Source organism: Pollachius pollachius, assembly GCF_949987615.1.
Source record: "Pollachius pollachius genome assembly, chromosome: 3".
NCBI classification, from domain to species: domain Eukaryota; kingdom Metazoa; phylum Chordata; class Actinopteri; order Gadiformes; family Gadidae; genus Pollachius; species Pollachius pollachius.
The window spans coordinates 51,445,416-51,464,393 of record NC_136936.1 but is presented as its reverse complement, the minus strand read 5'-3'; the positions used below and the strand labels follow the sequence as shown (position 1 = coordinate 51,464,393).

The 18,978-nt window shown below is 52.9% G+C and overlaps 1 protein-coding gene across 1 annotated transcript in view; it reads left to right on the top strand.

Moving 5' to 3' along the window:
* The window catches only part of col4a1 (collagen, type IV, alpha 1), a 45,446-nt gene that overhangs the window by 8,779 nt on the left and 17,689 nt on the right, over positions 1–18,978 (top strand). Inside the window, exons 2-36 of the mRNA XM_079732132.1 lie at positions 2,623–2,676; positions 3,602–3,691; positions 3,832–3,876; positions 4,343–4,387; positions 4,486–4,548; positions 4,873–4,926; positions 5,256–5,282; positions 5,819–5,893; positions 6,168–6,230; positions 6,568–6,603; positions 6,705–6,743; positions 6,988–7,083; positions 7,367–7,402; positions 7,502–7,561; positions 8,868–8,903; positions 8,989–9,033; positions 9,179–9,211; positions 9,711–9,771; positions 10,123–10,158; positions 10,342–10,488; positions 12,503–12,586; positions 12,898–12,981; positions 13,136–13,206; positions 13,424–13,615; positions 14,208–14,376; positions 14,869–14,961; positions 15,255–15,359; positions 15,490–15,587; positions 15,725–15,875; positions 15,967–16,080; positions 17,011–17,178; positions 17,315–17,404; positions 17,501–17,653; positions 18,658–18,756; positions 18,925–18,978. The exon at positions 18,925–18,978 is cut by the window's right edge and continues 36 nt beyond it. Coding sequence (XP_079588258.1) covers positions 2,623–2,676; positions 3,602–3,691; positions 3,832–3,876; positions 4,343–4,387; positions 4,486–4,548; positions 4,873–4,926; positions 5,256–5,282; positions 5,819–5,893; positions 6,168–6,230; positions 6,568–6,603; positions 6,705–6,743; positions 6,988–7,083; positions 7,367–7,402; positions 7,502–7,561; positions 8,868–8,903; positions 8,989–9,033; positions 9,179–9,211; positions 9,711–9,771; positions 10,123–10,158; positions 10,342–10,488; positions 12,503–12,586; positions 12,898–12,981; positions 13,136–13,206; positions 13,424–13,615; positions 14,208–14,376; positions 14,869–14,961; positions 15,255–15,359; positions 15,490–15,587; positions 15,725–15,875; positions 15,967–16,080; positions 17,011–17,178; positions 17,315–17,404; positions 17,501–17,653; positions 18,658–18,756; positions 18,925–18,978 — 2,866 coding nt within the window. The remainder of the gene's footprint in view (positions 1–2,622; positions 2,677–3,601; positions 3,692–3,831; positions 3,877–4,342; positions 4,388–4,485; positions 4,549–4,872; positions 4,927–5,255; positions 5,283–5,818; positions 5,894–6,167; positions 6,231–6,567; positions 6,604–6,704; positions 6,744–6,987; positions 7,084–7,366; positions 7,403–7,501; positions 7,562–8,867; positions 8,904–8,988; positions 9,034–9,178; positions 9,212–9,710; positions 9,772–10,122; positions 10,159–10,341; positions 10,489–12,502; positions 12,587–12,897; positions 12,982–13,135; positions 13,207–13,423; positions 13,616–14,207; positions 14,377–14,868; positions 14,962–15,254; positions 15,360–15,489; positions 15,588–15,724; positions 15,876–15,966; positions 16,081–17,010; positions 17,179–17,314; positions 17,405–17,500; positions 17,654–18,657; positions 18,757–18,924) is intronic.

The window sequence follows — 18,978 nt, the reverse complement described above, 5'->3', positions numbered from 1 at the left end:
CTAGTCAATCATTAACAGACCGCAATAGAAAACCAGTGTGAGAATACAAAGTGTTTTAAATGTCATGTGTACAGTTTAACAGTAGGTCATTCTGGACAGGGAGTCCTTGTGAAATGGCAAGCGACCAAAACATGGAAGGAGATGTCAGATGATTGAAAGAGTCACACTAAGGGCCAAAGTGAGAGAGCGGTGAGTGTGAGAATAGTGTGTAAACGAGCGATGGAGACGCATCCCTCCGTACTCAAGCGGGCCCAGGGGGGAGCAGTGGGTCACGGTGGGCTTCCCGGTCAGGTGATGGGGGGATGTATATGATTTGGTTCCCAGAGTTCCTGGTAGATTTCCGAGCCCACATATTGATTCACTTACTGCGTGTTGCAGGACGCGGGGGGGGGGGGGGGGGGGTGAGGGAAACGTTGGGAAAGAGGGAGAAGGGAATCCAGCGATAGATCATGTGGGAAACCATGCATGAGATTTCAACATATCCTCAGACATAAGAGCCAGAGTGCTGCTCTTGGGACATTCCGGGATCACGTGGGCCGCTCGGAAATGTGCGCCCACTTTATTTATGCTTCTGGCCCCCCAAGAGGTAGAGTAGTGGAGGCCGACAGACATGCATTCAGATGGGCAGACAGACACACAGGGCGTTAACCAGGCAGGCAGACAGGTTGGCTGCCAGTCCAGCAGGCAGACCGACAGCTGGTTCCTCCTGGCCATGCCCCCGGGGCCCCTGAGCACTGGGAGGCGTTTGGCCCACGCCACGCCACGAGACAGGGGGGGAGGGAGGGGGGAGAGGGAGGAGAGGGGGGGGGAGGGGAAGAGGGAGAGAGAGGGGGAGAGAGGGGGGAGAGGGGGGGAGAGAGGGGGGGAGAGGGAGAGGGGGGGAGGGAGGGGGGGAGAGGGAGGAGAGAGGGGGGGAGGGGAAGAGGGAGAGAGGGGGGAGAGAGGGGGGAGGGGGGGGAGAGAGGGGAGGTGAGAGGGAGGGGGGAGAGAGGGGGGGAGAGAGGTGGGGGAGAGGGGGGGAGAGGGGGAGAGGGGGGGGAGAGGGGGGAGAGGGAGTAGAGAGGGGGGGAGGGGAAGAGGGAGAGAGGGGGGAGAGAGGGGGGAGAGGGGGGGAGAGGGGGGAGAGAGGGGGGGAGGGGAGGAGGGAGAGAGGGAGAAGAGAGGGGGGGAGAGGGGGGGAGAGGGAGGAGAGAGGGGGGAGGGGAGGAGGGAGAGAGGGGGGAGAGAGGGGGGGAGGGGGGGGAGGGGGAGGAGAGAGAGGCTGGGGGAGAGAGAGAGGGGGGAAGAGAAGGAGGGAGGGAGAGAGGGGAGGAGAGAGAGAGAGAGAGAGAGAGGCCAGGAGCTGAAGGCAGTGAGGCCAGTTCCCAGGCTCTGGCCTCCAGAGACCCCATAGTGGAAGCTGGGTGGGGGGGAGGAGGGTGTGGGGGGGAGGGTGGTGTATGAGGGTGGTGTATGAGGGTGGTGTATGAGGGGTGGTGGTGGGGGGTGGTGTATGAGGGTGGTGTATGAGGGGTGGTGGTGGGGGGTGGTGTATGAGGGTGGTGTATGAGGGTGGTGTATGAGGGTGGTGGTGGGTGGTGGTGTATGAGGGTGGTGTATGAGGGTGGTGTAGGAGGGTAGTGGGTGGTGTTCCTCTGTACGAGGGGTGGGTGCAGTGGGGGTTGAGTCCAGCTGTGAGGCTCCAGCTCAGCCTCCGTCTCTCAGCCCTAACGAGCCTCTAGTCTTCTGGGACGTCAGACCCCCACACAGGAAATGATGTAACACGCTGGGACCAGTGTATCCATTACCAAGTTACTGGGAAACAGGGGAGAGAAGTGTGAGAACCTCGGGTGGGGGGGGGTCAGGGTTCCTTAGAATAAATATATTGATGTCATCCTGTTGACCTCAGGATGGAACGTGAACATCACACCTCTGAGGCTCGCTCCGCGACCGTCATCTATCCCCGGTGACAGCTTGATGTTCTTCGTGAACAACACATATATTCATATGGACTGCATTTCATATATTTATGAAGCGCTTTTCAGAGCAGCGGACATGATGTGCACTTATTTATTATTATTCACGTTTATGAGCAGTGCTGAGCAGAGATGTGTAGCAGGAGATGACCTTAAGGTTAAGACGTGATGCGACACTTTTCATAAATACAAAGAAAATATTTATGATTTTTGGGGTTCTTAGTTTTAAGAAAGACAGGTTATACAGCATTTACATTTTTGATGCGTTGTTCTTGACGTTGTTTCATCAGAAAAACACATACCTTTTAAAAGTAATCAGCCAAGAGTCGTTCTACAGATGTATCAACCAGAGGTCCCAGACTCAAAACTCACCTGTTCAGAGTTCACCTGGACTCTGCATAGCCAACCAGTCCCTCCCACCCACCATTGTATGTTGTACGTCCTGGCACTTAATGTACGCACTTACTGTACGTTGTAATTATTCGTAGTACTTAATTGTGTTAGTACTTGCACTTGGTTCTATGAACATATTTGCTGTACCGACAGATATATTGTTAACTTCTTATGACAAATATACTTATGTTAAGTCGCTTTGGATAAAAGCGTCTGCTTAACGCTCTAAATGTCAATGTAAAGGTCTAACGGCCGTCTGTCTCTGCGTCTCCAGGGCTGTGGGGCTTCGTGTGGGAGGTGTGACTGCAGTGGAGTGAAAGGAGCCAAGGTGAGCAGAACGCCCAGCACTGAACCACTCCTTCACCAGCCGCCCTGCTCACTGCAGTGCTGCCCTCTCCTGCTGAGCTCTGACAGCAGAGAGCCGTCGACCCTGGTGGAGACCGGTCGGAAGGGTCTGATGGTTATCGTCATAACATATGAGTCATGAATGATGCGGGGAATTAAATGGAAATCATTTGGTCCCAGATCCCGAAGCACTTGTTCATTTTATTGCCCATATCAGATCTCTCGTCTTTCAGCTGCACATCTGGTGACAGAAGGTTATGAAAGAGTCTGCTGCCCTCTGGTGGTGAAGGAAGGAAAGGGCTCAGGAACATTGTAGTCACACTAAACAAAGACAATAATTAAAGTACAATCTAAAATTAAACCTTTATGACATACTCATTTTACACGTTAATAACATTTTATACATATTTTTATATTGAAATAAATAAATATATGTATTTTTTAACCTATAGCTTAATTAAAGTCGCTATGTGTTACCTACTACGCTAGGTCACGCCCCCAGGCTACCGAGCTATGATAGGTCCCGCCCCTTAGCCAGAGGAGCTACGCCAGGTCCCGCCCCTTAGCCAGAGGAGCTACGCCAGGTCCCGCCCCCAGGCTACCGAGCTACGCTAGGTCCCGCCCCTTAGCCAGAGGAGCTACGCTAGGTCCCGCCCCCAGGCTACCGAGCTACGCTAGGTCCCGCCCCTTAGCCAGAGCCAAGTAACGTCACACAGCTCCCAACCAGTCAGTGGACAGAACACAGACACTGAGTGTATTTATTCTGAAAGTCTCCCTCCTACCTCGGGGGGGGGGGGGGGGCTCCCTTCTACCTGGGGGGTCTCCCTCCTACCTGGGGGGGGGCTCCTTTCTCCCTGGGGGGCTCCCTCTTCCACACGGAGACGCTAAGCGAGATCCTTGTCTTCCAGGGGGAATCAGGATTCATCGGGCAGGCCGGCGTCATGGGGTTCCCCGGGATGCAAGGCCACGAGGGCCCCGTCGGCCCCATGGGCCCCAAGGTGAGGGGCCCGACACTCAATGCACTGCTCCCTCATACAGCCAGACCCTGACCCTCTCTATCCTCCATCACTGTACTGTCTGTTCCCCCATACAGCCAGACCCTGACCCTCTCTATCCTCTGTCCTTTGTCCCTCTTTAGGGGGACTACGGTCAGCCAGGGACCCCTGGAGTCAAAGGGACGCGTGTAAGTATATCCTCATGTATCAGGGATGGACTTACCGTCATGATTCAAAACTTAATCGCATTCAGGCCTTTCCATTCAGCCTTGACCGTGCAGACACCCTGTCCTCTTAAGTGAGTTTCTAGACCATCTTACTGTGGAGTGTCCTCTAGTGTTGTGTATTGAGTCCGCTCTAAGCTGGCTTGCTGTGGAGTGTCCTCCAGTGTTGTGTATTGAGTCCGCTCTAAGCTGGCTTACTGTGGAGAGTCCTCTAGTGTTGTGTATTGAGTCCGCTCTAAGCTGGCTTAATGTGGGGTTTCCTCAAAGTGTTGTGTATTGAGTCCGCTCTAAACTGGCTTACTGTGGGGTTTCCTCTAGTGTTGTGTATTGAGTCCGCTCTAAGCTGGCTTACTGTTGGGTTTCCTCTAGTGTTGTGTCTTGACCGAAGCTAAGCTAACCTGATGACTGAGATGTTCCTCATGCCTTCCAGGGTCCTCCAGGCCTGGCCGGCTTCCCAGGAAATCCAGGAATACCAGTAGGTCTTTAGAGCCTCTTTAACACAGTCTGCTCCAACCAGGAAAACATTCTCATGCATTCATTGGTGTGTGTGTGTGTGTGTGTTTGTTTTCCTAGGGGATCAACGGACACGATGGCCCTCCAGGTGCAATAGGTATCCCAGGGTGCAACGGAACTAAAGTAAGTGTCTCTGTGTCTCTAATGCTGGACTAATGTCTGCTCATGTCCTCATGTCTGTGTCCTCATGTGTCTCCTCATGTCCTCATGTCCGTGTCCTCATGTGTCTCCTAATGTGTCTCCTCATGTCCTCATGTCTGTGTCCTCATGTCCTCATGTCTGTGTCCTCATGTCCTCATGTCTATGTCCTCATATCTGTGTCCTCATGTCCTCATGTCTGTGTCCTCATGTCCTCATGTCCTCATGTCTGTGTCCTCATGTCTGTGTCCTCATGTCCTCATGACCTCCTGTCCGTCTCCCTCTCACCTGTGTGTTCTGTGTTTCCAGGGAGAAGCAGGCAGAGATGGAACCGACGGCTTCCCTGGTCTTCAAGGCCCGCCTGTAAGAACCCACGATGAGACATCATAATGTCTGAACCGGCACTGTGGTACACTGCCGCTCTGACCTCTGAATATCTAACCGTACCTATCGTCCATGGCAGTGAGTCTGAAAGTATACGGCTATAGCTGCAGGTCCCCAGCCTCTAGAAGCCGCTGATGGAGAGAGTACACAGTGCGGTTTAGACTCCATTCATTAAAGCTCTGTGTTGATACGTCTCTTCGTCTCTTCCGTCAGCATGTACACTGGTAACAGCCAGCATGTACACTGGTAACAGCCAGTATAGTAGTGGTGATGTGTCTCTGTGTTGATGCGTCTCCTCTTCTCCTCAGGGTATTCCTGGGATCACAGGCATGAAGGTCAGTCCAACACCTTCTGGTGCACGTCCTCCCACAGCATACTGGGAACAGTCAGTACACTGGGACCAGTCAGTATACTGGGAACAGTCAGTATACTGGGAACAGTCAGCATTACTGGGAACAGTCAGTATACTGGGAACAGTCAGTATACTGGGACCAGTTAGCACACTGGAAACAGTCAGTATACTGGGAACAGTCAGTATACTGGGAACAGTCAGCATACTGGGAACAGTCAGCACACTGGAAACAGTCAACTACTGGGAACAGTCAGCATACTGGGAACAGTTAGTATACTGGGAATAGTCAGCATACTGGAAATAGTCAACTACTGGGAACAGTCAGTATACTGGGAACAGTCAGCATACTGGGAGATTTGTCTAACAGTCAGCACTAACAGTAACATTAACAGAACTAAAAGTACTAGTACCAGTCAGTATAGCAGCAGTCATTCCACTGGTACCAGTCAGTATAACACCAGTCAGTGCACTGGTACCAGTCAGTAAGGGGGCGTACTGACTGTTTGCTGGCCCCCGTAGGGAGACCCCGGTGGAGTGATCGGCATCATTCCAGTGAAAGGAGACCGAGGATTCAATGGAGTACCCGGACTTCCTGTACGTTTGTATCCACGTGTGTGTGAGTGTGTGTGTGTGTGTGTGTGTGTGTGTGTGTGTGTGTGTGTGTGTGTGTGTGTGTGTGTGTGTGTGTGTGTGTGTGTGTGTGTGTGTGTGCATGCGTGTGTGTGTGTGTGTGTGTGTGTGTGTGTGCGTGAGTGTCATCAGTCCTCATAATGAGGTGCTGGTCTGTGTGCTGGTTTGAATCCCTCCTCCTCCTCTCTGACTGTGACTGAGGCCACTAGAATGTTCTGACCCCCCCGTCCCCCCCCAGGGACCCAATGGCCTCCCCGGACCCATTGGCCCCGACGGCCCCCATGGATACGAAGGCCCCAGGGTAAGTCCTGCTGCACACCAAACACCAGGACTGATGATGCTGCTAGGTAACCATGGTAACCTATTGGACTGATGACGCCACTAGGTAGCCATGGTTACCTATCTGACTGATGATGCTGCTAGGTAGTCATGGTAACCTTGCGGCGTCATCAGTCTTGATGTGACCACCTAGTGTGTGTCCTTCTCACGGGCCGTCTCCGGTGATGAACCGCGTTGTGTTCGGTGTTCATGTGTTCACGGGGAAACTGATCCGTCTTGATAAGACATCCCACTTAGTGTTCAGCAGCCCACCGCTATAGCACTGACTGGATGACTGACTGGATGACTGTTTCTCACAGGGAGAGGCTGGCCCGCCAGGCCCTCAGGGAGAGAAGGTAAGTGATCTGAATGATCCGTAATCATCTGCATCCTCCAGATGTCGAGCCCAGCTGAGCCCTGATGCTGACAGGAGGTGCTCTGTGTCTCCGTTGTCTAGGGCGACCGGCTGTCCTTCCAGAGTGAGAAAGGCGACCAGGTGAGTTACACAAGGCAGAAAACGATAAGCATTCATTATTCATTATTTCATGTCACATGGGAGCACAGGTATTTCCAACTGTTGATTCTGTCCATTTGTGCAAGCCAGAGCTACAACCAAAGTAGTCGATTGGGGGATCCTTGGTTCCCCGTGGGTTCACTTCGGCTGACACTGCAGGGCCTGTGGTTCCCAGTGGGTTCACTGTGGCTAACTCTGCCTCTGATGGTTGCTCCTCCCTCCCCAGGGGGAACGAGGGTTCCGTGGTCCACCGGGACCCCCCGGTCCTCCAGCTGAAAGACAGGAGGGACCTGGAACCACCCAATACGTCCCTGGAAACCCGGTACGCACCTAGAGAGGACCCCTCCATAGGGATGGTTAGAGGGATGATGATGATGATGATAATGATAATGATGATGATGATGATGGATGATGATGATGATGATGATGATGATGATGATGATGGATGATGATGATGATGATGATGATGATGATGATGATGATGATGATGATGATGATGATGATGGATGATGATGTCAAATGGATGGATAAATTAATTGGAGGATTGATTAAAGATATTTCCAGTAGAATCATATTTTATTGACTGGTTTCTACTTTTCCTGCAGGGAGAAAGAGGAGCTCGTGGCGACCAAGGAGAAAAAGTCAGTGTCTTCAAAATAAAAGTTCTTTAGGGAAACATTCACTTCTGACAGCAGTTCTGAGCTCACAGTCTCTCCCCCTCTGTCTCCCTTTCCTAACAGGGGTACTGCTCGCCATTCATGACCGGGATGAAAGGGGAACCGGGCCCCCCAGGAGCCAGGGTGGGTGGTCTGCACTCAGCCACCTTAGAGCACGACCTGAACCGTTACACTGTTACAGCAGGCTGTTACACTGTTACTGTTGCACTGTTACTGTTAAACTGTTACTGTTACACTGTTACAGCAGGCTGTTACACTGTTACTGTTACACTGTTACTGTTACACTGTTACAGCAGGCTGTTACACTGTTACTGTTACACTGTTACTGTTACACTGTTACTGTTACACTGTTACTGTTAAACTGTTACTGTTACACTGTTACAGCAGGCTGTTACACTGTTACTGTTACACTGTTACTGTTAAACTGTTACTGTTACACTGTTACAGCAGGCTGTTACACTGTTACTGTTACACTGTTACTGTTACACTGTTACTGTTACACTGTTACAGCAGGCTGTTACACTGTTACTGTTACACTGTTACTGTTACACTGTTACTGTTACACTGTTACAGCAGGCTGTTGTACTGTTACACTGTTACTGTTACACTGTTACTGTTACACTGTTACCGTTACACTGTTACTTTTACACTGTTAATGTTACACTGTTACTGTTACAGTGTTACTGTTACACTGTTACTGTTACACTGTTACTGTTGTACTGTTACAGCAGGCTGTTGTATTGTTACACTGTTACTGTTACACTGTTACTGTTACACTATTACAGCAGGCTGTTGTACTGTTACTGTTACACTGTTACTGTTACACTGTTACCGTTACACTGTTACCGTTACACTGTTAATGTTACACTGTTACTGTTACACTGTTACTGTTACACTGTTACTGTTGTACTGTTACAGCAGGCTGTTGTACTGTTACACTGTTACTGTTACACTGTTACTGTTACACTGTTACAGCAGGCTGTTGTACTGTTACTGTTACACTGTTACTGTTACACTGTTACTGTTACACTGTTACAGCAGGCTGTTGTACTGTTACTGTTGTACTGTTACAGCAGGCTGCTATTACTGTTACTGTTCCACTGTTACTGTTCCACTGTTACTGTAACACTGTTACAGCAGGCTGTTGTACTGTTACAGAAGACTGTTATACTGTTACTGTTACACTGTTACTGTTATACTGTTAATGTTACACTGTTACTGTTGTACTGTTACAGCAGCCTGTTGTACTGTTGTACTGTTACAGCAGGCTGTTACACTGTTACTGTTACACTGTTACAGCAGGCTGTTGTACTGTTAAAGAAGACTGTTATACTGTCTACCTTACAGTGTGTTAATGCTTTACCACTCAGGTTAGAGTCTGTTCTCACATAAAGCCATTATAATCCCAATCTTTCTCTTTGATGTTCAGGGTAAACCTGGAAAAGAGGGAGACGGAGGGCCGAGGGTGAGTGCTTCATGTGTTTTATGATTAAATACCGTTCATGTATTAGCCAGCGTTAGCATGTAAGCTAACTCGTTGTGTCTTACAGGGAGAGAGGGGCTTCACTGGAACCGTTGGACCCAGCGGGTTCCCGGTAATCTCCTTTTATCAACACAATAATTAAAAGACAGAGGAATAGTGCCAATACTACCACTTGATAGTTACAGCTTGAGCTAAAAGTTTGAATATATGGTTCCATTAAACTGATGTAGGATACTCATTTCTGTGTCTGTTTTCAGGGTGAAAAGGGTGAAAAGGGACCACCAGGATCCGTAAGATCTATCTTTCCTGTATCTCTCTCGCTCTTGCATCTTCCTGTATGACTCAATGCAAACCCTAATCCGAGCTCCAAATATAAAATAAATAAAGAAGATATAGTTCTGCATTGAACCACCAGATGTCGCCGTTACTGTGATACAGCTTCGCAACAGAGACTTGTGTCAATTCTAATTTATTACGAATGCAATTACGACAAATCTAAAATGAATAATGAATAGATGTTGCATGATATATTTTGTTTGGATTTCATGGATAAAAACGTGTCATTGATACCTTTTTAAATATAAATCCTAATCACATAAGTCAGACCCTAGTCATTTATTTGCTACTATATTCTACCTACGTTTCCTTATTGTGCGGTATATATTCTGTGTGTGTGTAATCCTGCTGTGGGATGACCAATCGTGGTTTGGAGCATTATGCTGCTGTGTGTGTTATGGCCCCAGCAGCAGGTTTACTGCTCTAACACTCAGTCTGGTCTGGGGTCTGCAGGGTATTGGGGTGTCTGGACCCCCAGGACCCCCTGGTCTCCCAGGACGGCAGGGGGAGAAGGGTAGACACACACACACACACACACACACACAGATGCACACACACACACACACAGATGCACACACACACACACACACACACACCACACACACACACACACACACACACACCACACACACACAGATGCACACACACACACACACCACACACACACACACACACACACACACACACACACACACACACACACACACACACAGATGCACACACACACACACACACACACACACACACACACACACACACACACACACACACAGTGCTGTGGAGCTGTTCATTGATGATTACTACAGTTGTTGGACCTTTTCATTGTTGATATCATTCATTTTGTGACTTTTCAATGTGTGGGCAGGTTTCACTGGTCCCCATGGAGACGCTGGGCCTCCAGGTGATTCACTCAGCTGTTACTTACTTTCTAGACTTTGTTTCTATGTAATAATATATTTTTATATATATATATATATATATATATATATATAGATGATGTTACCTAGAGACCAAGAAGCCTTTCCCTGTATGCTGGGACAAATCCTCCGCTGACGATGGGCTGAGTATTCCCGTTTGTTTGCAGGCCAGAATTCCGAAGGCCCTAAAGGAGACCGGGGGAACAAGGGAAACACGGGACCGCCGGGAGACCGGGGCCTGGAGGGGGAGTCTCTCCGCGGACCCCCTGGAGAGGACGGGCAGGCCGGCCCCCCCGGGATCTCAGGAGCCCCCAGTACGCCCCACCACAGAGCCCTACACATCACCCTGTCTCACACCCCACCACAGACCCCTACACATCACCCTGTCTCACACCCCACCACAGACCCCTACACATCACTCTGTCTCACACCCCACCACAGACCCCTACACATCACTCTGTCTCACACCCCACCACAGACCCCTACACATCACCCTGTCTCACACCCCACCACAGACCCCTACACATCACCCTGTCTCACACCCCACCACAGACCCCTACACATCACCCTGTCTCACACCCCACCACAGACCCCTACACATCACTCTGTCTCACACCCCACCACAGACCCCTACACATCACCCTGTCTCACACCCCACCACAGACCCCTACACATCACCCTGTCTCACACCCCACCACAGACCCCTACACATCACCCTGTCTCACACCCCACCACAGAGCCCTACACATCACCCTGTCTCACACCCCACCACAGAGCCCTACACATCACCCTGTCTCACACCCCACCACAGAGCCCTACACATCACCCTGTCTCACACCCCACCACAGAGCCCTACACATCACCCTGTCTCACACCCCACCACAGAGCCCTACACATCACCCTGTCTCACACCCCACCACAGACCCCTACACATCACCCTGTCTCACACCCCACCACAGAGCCCTACACATCACCCTGTCTCACACCCCACCACAGACCCCTACACATCACCCTGTCTCACACCCCACCACAGACCCCTACACATCACCCTGTCTCACACCCCACCACAGACCCCCACACATCACCCTGTCTCACACCCCACCACAGACCCCTACACATCACTCTGTCTCACACCCCACCACAGACCCCTACACATCACTCTGTCTCACACCCCACCACAGACCCCTACACATCACTCGGTCTCACACCCCACCACAGACCCCTACACATCACCCTGTCTCACACCCCACCACAGACCCCTACACATTCAGACACACCTGTTGACTGAGGGACATGCAGACACACCTGTTGACTGAGTAACATTCAGACACACCTGTTGACTGAGGGACATGCAGACACACCTGTTGACTGAGGGACATGCAGACACACCTGTTCACTGAGTAACATTCAGACACACCTGTTGACTGAGGGACATGCAGACACACCTGTTGACTGAGGGACATGCAGACACACCTGTTGACTGAGGGACATGCAGACACACCTGTTGACTGAGGGACATGCAGACACACCTGTTGACTGAGGGACATTCAGACACACCTGTTGACTGAGGGACATGCAGACACACCTGTTCACTGAGTGACATTCAGACACACCTGTTGACTGAGGGACATGCAGACACACCTGTTGACTGAGGGACATGCAGACACACCTGTTGACTGAGGGACATGCAGACACACCTGTTGACTGAGGGACATGCAGGCACACCTGTTGACTGAGGGACATGCAGACGCACCTGTTGACTGAGGGACATGCAGACGCACCTGTTGACTGAGGGACATGCAGACGCACCTGTTGACTGAGGGACATGCAGACGCACCTGTTCACTGAGGGACATGCAGACACACCTGTTGACTGAGGGACATGCAGACACACCTGTTCACTGAGGGACATGCAGACACACTGCATGTGTACGTGGGACATTAGACGGGAGGTGTAAATGTTCAAACAGTCCAATGAGCAGCTTGGTCCTCTGCTTCCCTTATGATTTGTGTCGTTCATTGGAAAGATTTAACAAACACATGTTTGTTAGCGTTCATCTGTACTACCTCAGTTTGTTAAGGAAGTATTTAGGTTAATACATTGTATTAAGGCGGAGCTATTTACCAGCAACCAATTTTTAAACTACAAAAATACACATTTTTCTTGATTTCATTAAGTAACCCTAGGGGTCTGTGTACCCCCCTTTGAGAAACGCGCGCTGATGTGTGTGTGTTTATGTGTGTGTGTGTGTTTTTGTGTGTGTGTGTGTGTGTGTGTGTGTGTGTGTGTGTGTGTGTGTGTGTGTGTGTGTGTGTGTGTGTGTTACAGTCGACCCCGGTGAGTGCAATGTAGAGAAAGGCGCTCCTGGGCCCCCAGGACCCATCGGCCTTCGAGGAGAGCTGGGACAAAAAGGTACGGCTGACCAGCCACATGGCCCCCCCACTGCCCGGGCCCCTGTCACTCTGTCACTCCGTCACCCTGTCACTCATCACTCAGTAGAACGACGTGTCACTCAGTAGAAGAACATGTATGTGGTGTAAAGGTCCACTTTCCTGATAAGGGGCGGTTAATCAGACTTGTCCAATCAGTTCCGTATGGGAAGGCTCTGCGAGGTCTTAGTTCAGTGATCGGTTTCTTTTAGAGGGACGTCTGTTTAGTGGTTGACATGATATCCCCCATAAGATCACCGCTCAAACCACGGAACACCTGCCCCCCCTCCCCAGGTGAGAGGGGAGAGACCTGCGTTCAGTGTGAGGCCAACGGACCCCCGGGATCCCCCGGCCCCTCTGGGCCTAAAGGAGTACAAGGTGAGCCGACCACGCACCATCACCTCAGCGTCCGGATCAACACCTCTACAGACGGGTGGTAGCAGCATGACAGCTTCCTGGCCTGTGTGGTCTGATGACGTACCTGAAGGGTCAGAGGGTCTAGGGTTCTGAACGCCTCCTCTCCCTGTGGCAGGATTCCCTGGGCTGGCCGGCGCTAAGGGAGAGAAGGGCTCGTCTGGTCCTCCTGGTCCCCCTGGAACCTTCGTGAGTAGCCCCCCTGTTATCAGCAGAACCCCCATGAGGCTCCAACCAGGGGCTGCAAGCAGACCCACTGATAGCGCTTTAGAAGGTGCAGAGAGAATGCCCAACCCTCCTGCCCTACCCAACGCTCAGTAGACAAGCGGTACGGCGTCCAGCATTAGGGTCCGTTCTCATGACGTCCAACATGAGGTCTCTAACCGGTCCGCTGGTCTCCCCGTAGGGTGTTGGTGGCAGCCCGGGCCTGATGGGAGCCCCAGGGGCGGTCGGGGAACCAGGGGACGTCTTCGTGGCCCCTGGGCTGAAGGGGGACCGGGGGCTCCCTGGGGCCCCAGGCTCCGCAGGCCTGCCAGGTTTGGACGGGTTCCCAGGGAAGGATGGCTTCTCGGGTTCAGTCGGCCCCAAAGGAGAACCGGTAAGCAGTGAGTGAGAGGAACACTGACAAACACCAGACTGGTATACGGGTTATTCCTGGACCTCCTAGTTTTGATAACTTGCCGAAAGCAATCCAAACATTGAGGGTGTCCTATGTTTGAAAGTGTGTCACGCAATCAAAGTCAGAGAATTAAAGTGGGCGTCATTTATTTAATTTAATTTGCATCATCTTTGTTTACTGATTCCCAGTCTCTATGGAGACCCCACTGGTCTTCACCGGCCAGCTGAAATAATCAACGTATTCTGAAGCATGAATGCCCTCTTAGACTATGTGTGTGTGTGAGTGAGTGTGTGGACAGAGAGCAGAGTGGACTGTCTAACCCTCTCCTCTGTGACTGTCTTACCCTCTCCTCTGTGACTGTCTAACCCTCTCCTCTGTGACTGTCTAACCCTCTCCTTTGTGACTGTCTTACCCTCTCCTCTGTGACTGTCTAACCCTCTCCTCTGTGACTGTCTTACCCTCTCCTCTGTGACTGTCTAACCCTCTCCTCTGTGACTGTCTAACCCTCTCCTCTGTGACTGTCTAACCCTCTCCTCTGTGACTGTCTAACCCTCTCCCCTGTGGCCCGCAGGCCAGAGAAGGAATCAAGGGCGACCGCGGTTTGGACGGGGACCACGGGCCCTCAGGGCCGCAGGGAGAGCGAGGCCTTCCTGGGATCCCTGGGGTGGGGCTGCCGGGGGAGACTGGAGACAAGGGCGTGCCCGGGACCCCAGGAAGACCAGGGACACCTGGGAAGCCAGGTAAACAGACCGCTGAGCACACCTGGGCAGCCAGGTAAACAGACCGCTGAGCACACCTGGGCAGCCAGGTAAACAGACCGCTGAGCACACCTGGACAGACAGGTAAACAGACCGCTGAGCACACCTTGGCAGCCAAGTAAACATCCACAGCCAGCCCCAGGCCGGGGCGCCGTAGCCCTGATGGTGTCCGCTGTTGTCGTGGAGTTTCCTGTTGGCGAAGGGGTGATGGTTGGAGTCTTCGGCCAGCAGTCTGTAGTCAGGGTTGTTGAAGCAATGTGTCAGAACCTCTGCAGACAGAGATGATACCCTATCCACAAACCCCCTGTTTATCAGGACTATGCAAGTGGCATCCACATATTCTTACCACAGTCATTCACCACCTGCGTCGTTATCTGATATCACACGTGAGGCGGTGTTACAGACAGGGCTGTTGAAGGTGCAGGTGTTGTGTAATGTAGTGTGTCCCGTACGCTCTGTCCTGTCCCCCACCAGGCCTGAAAGGAGAAGCTGGTAAAGGAGTGAGCGCCCCTGGACCTCAGGGGACCCCCGGACTCAGAGGACAGCCGGGCATCCCGGGACTACAAGGTGGGCACTGAACCAGAGCATGTGATGGTGACAAGATGGACCATTAACATAGAGCGAAGGAGGGCCGACTAAAGGCTGCTTTTAACTTCTCCGTAAAGTGCTGTACGTAGACACGGAGAGCCCACTCCGTCGTCGGAGACCCTCTCCGTAGCTCTAGGTGCGCATTCAATATTTTTTAACTATCCATCGATAGAACGGAGACGGACGGAGACGACAAGGGCTGTGATTGTTCCTCTAACAACTAAACTTCCGGAAACACTTTTCCTGGATTGAATTTGTGTCTTTGTTGCCAGGTGACCAGGGACTGCGCGGAGACCCGGGGCTGCAAGGGTTCCCCGGAGGGAAGGGTGACCACGGACTTCCGGGGATCGGACTTCCTGGCGTTCCCGGCCCCAAAGGTAGGCCGCATACACGATCAGGACTGTTACTCCCGTGCCATCGTCAGTTTCATATGTCTGGTTCTGGAAACAAAAGACACCAGAGGGGACCGGCTGTGGCTGATAGGTCGACTGTGATGTGTGTCGCTAGGATATTCTGGAATCCCAGGAGCCCCAGGAGTTCCTGGAGAGGCAGGAAAACCAGGGCATGACGGAGCCACGGGGCAACCTGGGGGGGCTGGTCAGAAGGTGTGTGTCTCTGTGTGTGTATATGTATATGTGTGTATGTGTGTATGTGTGCGTGTGCGTGTGTGTTTGTGTGTGCCTTGGATGTTCAGAGCTGGACTAATGAGATCCTAACCGGCTCTGGTTGGTTCTCTTGACAGGGAGACCCTGGTCGGGGTCTACCGGGTCCTAAGGGGTCTCAGGGGCCCCAAGGGGGGCCTGGGTTCCCCGGGTCGAAAGGGAACGTTGGTCTGACGGGGGTCCCGGGGCTGGAGGGACCCGCAGGACCACCTGGAGCTCAGGGGGTCAAAGGTCAGGAAACAAACCTCCCGGGACAAGGTGACGAGACGTGTGATCATGATGGGCGGCTTGTTTCACTCGCTGTTGTCTCGGTTTCCTCCAGGTACCCCCGGCCCCCCCGGGCTCTCAGGACAGGTCGGTCCACCGGGAGAACCAGGAGCAGGTCTGCCTGGGGGCCCCGGTCCCCAGGGGCCCCAAGGAGAGCCTGGACCATTCGGTGAGTCCAAACCTAAGGGCCCGGTACACGTGTTCTACCGCAGAAGGAGCAGCTCCCCGCTGCCAGCCCTGTGGTCAGCAGACCACAGGTCCTCATGGTCCACCCTCTGACCCCCTGTGGTCAGCAGACCCCAGGTCCTCATGGTCCACCCTCTGACCCCCTGTGGTCAGCAGACCCCAGGTCCTCATGGTCCACCCTCTGACCCCCTGTGGTCAGCAGACCACAGGTCCTCATGGTCCACCCTCTGACCCCCTGTGGTCAGCAGACCCCAGGTCCTCATGGTCCACCCTCTGACCCCCTGTGGTCAGCAGACCCCAGGTCCTCATGGTCCACCCTCTGACCCCCTGTGGTCAGCAGACCCCAGGTCCTCATGGTCCACCCTCTGACCCCCTGTGGTCAGCAGACCCCAGGTCCTCATGGTCCACCCTCTGACCCCCTGGGGTCAGCAGACCCCAGGGGGTCAGAGGGTGGACCATGAGGACCTGGGGTCTGCTGACCCCCTGTGGTCAGCAGACCCCAGGTCCTCAGGCTCCACCCTCTGACCCCCTGTGGTCAGCAGACCCCAGGTCCTCATGGTCCACCCTCTGACTCCCTGTGGTCAGCAGACCCCAGGTCCTCATGGTCCACCCTCTGACCCCCTGTGGTCAGCAGACCCCAGGTCCTCATGGTCCACCCTCTGACCCCCTGTGGTCAGCAGACCCCAGGTCCTCAGGCTCCACCCTCTGACCCCCTGTGGTCAGCAGACCCCAGGTCCTCATGGTCCACCCTCTGACCCCCTGTGGTCAGCAGACCCCAGGTCCTCATGGTCCACCCTCTGACCCCCTGTGGTCAGCAGACCCCAGGTCCTCAGGCTCCACCCTCTGACCCCCTGTGGTCAGCAGACCCCAGGTCCTCATGGTCCACCCTCTGACCCCCTTACCCTGTGTGCAGGTTACAGCGGGGAGAAGGGGGAGAAGGGATTCCCCGGGCCCCCCGGTCTCGACATGCCCGGGCCCCAGGGGGAGAAGGGCCTGCCAGGGTTCCCCGGCCAGGCGGGGGGGACCGGGTTTCCGGGGCGTCCAGGACCCACGGGCAGGGCGGGGCTCACGGGAGACCACGGTGAGAACCACCGCCACGGGTTCGACCTACTGCTGGAGGAGGGTTTTTAGCGTCAACACTGACTGAACTCCACTCTGTGTGCGTGTGCTCGTGCATGCGTGTGCGTGCGTTTGTGCGTGTGCACGTGTGTGTGTAGGTCCAAAGGGAGAGATGGGCGTCATGGGGACGCCGGGTGCCCCTGGGAGCTCCGGACCCGCTGGCACCCCCGGCTACCCCGGTGAACGAGGTGAGGCGGGTTCTACGCCCGGAACCCAGTGAGGAACCTGAGAGGTATGAAGGCTCTGGAGACGGGAGGAGCTTCATCTGCTGTCATTCTCCCCAGGTGACCCGGGTCTGGGTGGACCGCGGGGGGACTTCGGCGTGGCCGGGCCTAAGGGAGTGAGAGGAGACCGGGGGCTCCAAGGCCCGCCCGGGAACATGAGCAAGGTGGACATGGAGCACATGAAGGGGGAGAAGGGAGACCTTGGGGTCACAGGTAGGAAACTAACAAGGCTATGAGACTCAAGAACAGAACTAGCGTCCTTAGACTCACGACAGGATAGGTAGGGAACGAAACAAGCGGTCTAAGACCCAGCACCAGTCGCCAGGTGGTTTTGCAGACCAATGAAGGCTGTAGGAGCAGCGGTCCTTCCAAATTTGAATGTAGACCCAAATGGATATGGTCCTTTAAGAACCTGTAGCTAAATGTGTCAGTTACAAGTGCTAACTGACAACATTTTGCTACAGGTTAACATAAGACCGTTGGATGTAAGTTACTATTCAGGCCTGTTTCAACTATGGCTGCCATCTTGGTTCTAAGCGCTTGCTGAATGCTGAACTGCCTTCATGCAATCGATGTCACTCACAAACAGGGAGCCATGTTGTCTCCCTGAGTGAGGGAGACAAAAATTGACCGTTGTAAATTGTAAACGTTGTAAATGGAGCAAACATTTGAATTTTGGCCGGCGACTCTGTTTCCCGTTGCCTGAAGGCCTTACTAATATGAGCGTCCTGTTCTGGTCCACTGTGATGGTACGGTATATTGGTTTTCCGTCAGAGTCTGCCTGATTCCATGGGAATGCAGGACTATGAACCTATAATGGCCATGTTGGTCGTAAACACAACCCCCCGCAAGCTAGTGCTTATTGTATATTAGCTGTCCCCAAAGTGGTACGAGCTAGTCTTCCTGGGGTCCACACATGAAGACACAAAACATAACAATACACAAGATACAAATCCTAATTCAGGTAACAATGATAATCTAAAAGGAGTAAATCATTATAAACATCATCAGAAATGATTCAGAAAAAGTTATTACATTCATGGGTACTGTAGTCATTACTGCATTCATACAGTAGGTATGGCCGTTCCCTACTCACAAATAGTTGAGTGGTCGCTCAAAACACAAGGTGGCCGCTGCAGGTGAGTGACAGGGCCTGCTGTCGGAGGCGGTTCAGGTGAAGACGTTCCCTGTAACCACGACCTCTGGTTCCTCCTCAGGTGACCCTGGCTCCACGGGCCAGAAGGGCTTCCCAGGTCAGACTGGAGACCCTGGGGTCCCAGGGAAAGACGGAGAGCCCGGTTTACCCGGACAGCCAGGTGAGCGATAGGAACACCTTTCAATGGAAGCATGAATTCATCTTTGAACCGTTGGAGTCGTTCCCCCCCTGGGATGTGTTCCTGGCTTTGATTGGATGATCAGATGTTTCAGCAACATTATACCATTAGGGAAACTTATTTGACTGGTGTTGTTCTGGTGTGTGTCAGGGGAGAAAGGAGACCCAGGATATCCTGGAGAGCCCGGGAATACTGGCTATCCTG